This window comes from Trichechus manatus, unplaced genomic scaffold (genome assembly GCF_000243295.1).
Source record: "Trichechus manatus latirostris isolate Lorelei unplaced genomic scaffold, TriManLat1.0 scaffold00010, whole genome shotgun sequence".
Lineage (NCBI taxonomy): Eukaryota > Metazoa > Chordata > Mammalia > Sirenia > Trichechidae > Trichechus > Trichechus manatus.
In genome coordinates, this window is record NW_004443946.1 from 9,426,202 (window position 1) to 9,429,722 (window position 3,521).

The window sequence follows — 3,521 nt, forward strand, 5'->3', positions numbered from 1 at the left end:
CTTGAGACACAGATACACAACTGAGAGGACTGAACACAGAGAAAGACTCAACAGGGTTGTTAGCAGAAGGGATCTTCCTGATTCTTCCTAGCTTCAGTAGTTGACTCTTCAGCACCAGTGACTAACTTTAAATAGCTAAGTAAAGGCTGGTGGTGTATATTTGCCTATATTCATGTTCTAGGGCAGGGATTATGTGTAGCAAATTTGGTAAACATGACACACTTTATCTCTCTTATATTTACCTCTTGTCTTTTACGGTTCATTTCCAGCATTTGCATCTTATGTAAATATTGTCTTTTCCCAGAAATATATGTTGGTATTTGCATCTTCTTTTCCAGTTCCTGCTATGAAAGATGACACACTGGTTAATATGGGATAATTTGCAATCTATGACTTTAAATCCTTTTTGGAACAGAGTGTGATATCAATAAATCCATTAATCAACCACAATCCATAGAGATCTCTTACGAGGTCAGAGGTGGACCATTGCAATTCCCTGACGAGCCCTGTAAGTAGCTATCATGGAATTAAATGGCACTCTGCTGTGTGTATGATATAATTTTTTAAGGTTCTTGTAGAAGTTTGCAAACCTTGAATGGAAATACGTTTCCACATCTCATTTTGACAAGATAGTATTTCCTGTCAACAGATGTTTATTGCTATCTCCCAGAAATGTGTTCTGGTTTGATGAGACTCTTTCTCCCTGCCTCTTCCACCATTGACTAATTGTCTGCTATGAAATGCAAGTAGGGCCACTGTATGATTAAATGGAGCCTATTTCTAGAGAGTACACCCCAATATACCAGTATAAGCCCTGGAGAATACTTCAATTTAGGAAGAATTGGAAGTTGATTAGTTGTGACTCTGGTGATCTGCCCACTGTGTGTCATAATCTCCAGTGGGACGCTATGACAGTTACTGAGGGAAACTAGGGCCAATACACCTACATTCCTCACTTGCTGTTGCCAGGAAAGGGCACGGATGTATCCTGGGATAATTTTCACGTCGCCCTTATGGTCGGTGACTGTGTCGGTTGATGTGAACCTCAGGAAGGGAGCCCATCTTTGAAGGTGCTGTCAGCACCACAAAGGTGCCCTTGAGGACCTGACAATACCTGGACATCTTTTATCGGATTAGTCAGCTCCACAGCATTATCCAGTGGAATCCAAAATGATTAGGAATGGAAAGTGTCGAAAATCTTCTCCATAGTTTTCCTTTCTATGTGAGGGGAGTTTTACTCAGCAGAGTCTTACAAGTTTATAAATGGAAAAGATCTGCAGAAGACCCTTCCCAGAATTACTTTTTGGTGAGATCGTGGCAAATAAGTTAGGAACAATTTCTTGATATGTTTTCCCCGGAGAAAACTGAGAATGAAAAGAAAAATTTTAACTAAGGGGAAGAATGAAGGTATTTAACGGAAGAGCTGTGCAGGATTTTTCACAAATTTGAAAACTTCTAGAATCACCAATTTCCAAGCAAAATTCCTCTCCCTCATCTACATCTCCCTGTTTTCACCATGAAACAGAGAAGGCCCCAGAGCTCATCTGAGAGGAAGAGCAATTGGCAGTTGGAAGCAGGCACGGGAGAGCATGGATAGCTTTGAAGAGTTCTAACTCTGAATGACTTCACAGTTCAATTTGTGTTTGAAGTCCCCTGTGCAAGGAGTACATCAAAAGGATAGCTCACCCCCTCTCCCACCCCGCTGCATCCCATGCAGCCTCCCCCTACTCCCCCATCCTCCTTGGTTATTGCCTCAGTTCACCTTTGCTTTGTGCGTTGTCCCAGCTTCTTGCTGGCTCAGGAGCCTTTCAGAAGTAATTACTTGTGGCAGGTCAATGGGTTCAAGCTTCTAGAAGTCCAACATTTAGAACATTCAGCATTCCTCATGCCATGAGATGATGAAACATAAAAGCCAGACATTAAACTATCATAACACTTTGCAAAGCAACACTTCTTCTGGAGAGCGTACAGGGAAAGCGATTTTAACAGTATCACAGTCATATCCATGCAAAAGGCTTTCCAGCCTATCTAGGTTCTTTATTGTTATATTACACTGTTGCCAGTGACTTATTGATCTAAATATTGGCTAGAGAGTAAAGAGATTAAGAAGCCTTTTCTGTCTGCATTGAGGGATCATGTCCAAAGTTATCAAATAACCAGAGTTTCAGAATATTGGAGATAAAAGAGGCCCCAGGAAATTTTATTCATCCCTTAATCACCCAGCTGAACTATTCCAGTCCTTGGAGAAGCTACCCATTTTTAAGATCTCCAGAGAAGCTTTCTCAGCCTCCTCAGTAATAATCACTGGTGCTTATGAGGCACATTTAAAATGAAAGTGCAGATGTGCTAGGGGAAAGACGTCTTTCTCTAGCGGGAACTTGGCCTTACAGGGAGATCATGTTGGGTTTCAAGGGGTCCCTAAGACTGGGCAGTCACTGATGAAAAATTGGGTCTGCCTCTGACCCTTCTTGCCTCAGACAACTTACTGCTCTGGAAGCTGGAGCCCTGGGAAGTGACCGGAGAGCCTGAGAGTTGAAGCCTGGTCTCTTCACATCCACAAGTGTTATGGATTAAATTATGTCCCCCAAAATATGTATTGGAATCCTAACCCCTATACCCGTGGATGTAATCCTCTTTGAAAATAGGGATTTCCTTGTTACATTACGTAGATCATACCCAAGTAGGGTGGGTTCTAAACCTAATCACTTCTCAGTTATAAAAAGAGCAGATTAGATACAGAGGCCTGCATACACAGGGGAAGACAGATGCCATGTGAGGATTGTCTATAAGCCAAGGAATCAAGGAAACTTGGGACTACTTACAAGCAATGAATTGATACAACTGAAACCCTGATGTGAACTTTTTAGCTTCTAGAACTGTGAGGATATAAATTTCTGTTCTTGAAAGCCACCCACTTGTAATATTTGTGTAACAGCAGCACTAGGTAACTAAGACAACAAGCAAGTGAGGGAATCTCTAACTGGAAGACCCAACTTAGAGATAGGGAGACAGAGAGGTAAGGAGACAGTCTGGGAAAGTTTCATAAGAAGTAACTTTTCAGCAGAAGTTGGAAGTGGGGAGGAGTTTTTAGGGGACTAAGGTGTTCCAAGCCAAGGGAACAGCATGTGCAATAGCCCTGAGGTGAGAGGGAGCATGACCTGTCAAAGACACTGAAAAAACGCCAGTTTTCTGGATTTCAGAGTTAGGATAAGAATGGCTCAAAATGAGGCTGGGGAGGAGGTAGGCAAGGGCCAGATCACGCAGGACATGATAGGCAATTCTAAAGATCTTAGCCTTCTTCTTGAGAGCAATGGGAAGCCATTGGAATGTGTTAAACAAAGTGGTAATGTGATTACATTGTCTTTTTAAAAAATGAGAAATCTGGCTGCAATATGGAAATTAGAGAAGAACAAGAGCGAGTGTGGGGAGAGCAGTTAGGAGAACAAAAATGATGGACTTGAGGTTGGTAGAGGGAAATTGGTGGACTCTACAAATATTTAAAACTGACCAAACAAGATTTG

At 41.9% G+C, this 3,521-nt stretch overlaps 1 protein-coding gene across 1 annotated transcript in view; it reads right to left on the reverse strand.

Annotated features, from left to right (window-relative positions):
* Positions 1-3,521, reverse strand: part of CCDC198 (coiled-coil domain containing 198) — a 37,923-nt gene that overhangs the window by 13,596 nt on the left and 20,806 nt on the right. Inside the window, exons 3-4 of the mRNA XM_023726113.1 lie at positions 1,763-1,849; positions 185-341 (exon numbers count right to left, since the gene is read on the reverse strand). Coding sequence (XP_023581881.1) covers positions 185-341; positions 1,763-1,849 — 244 coding nt within the window. The remainder of the gene's footprint in view (positions 1-184; positions 342-1,762; positions 1,850-3,521) is intronic.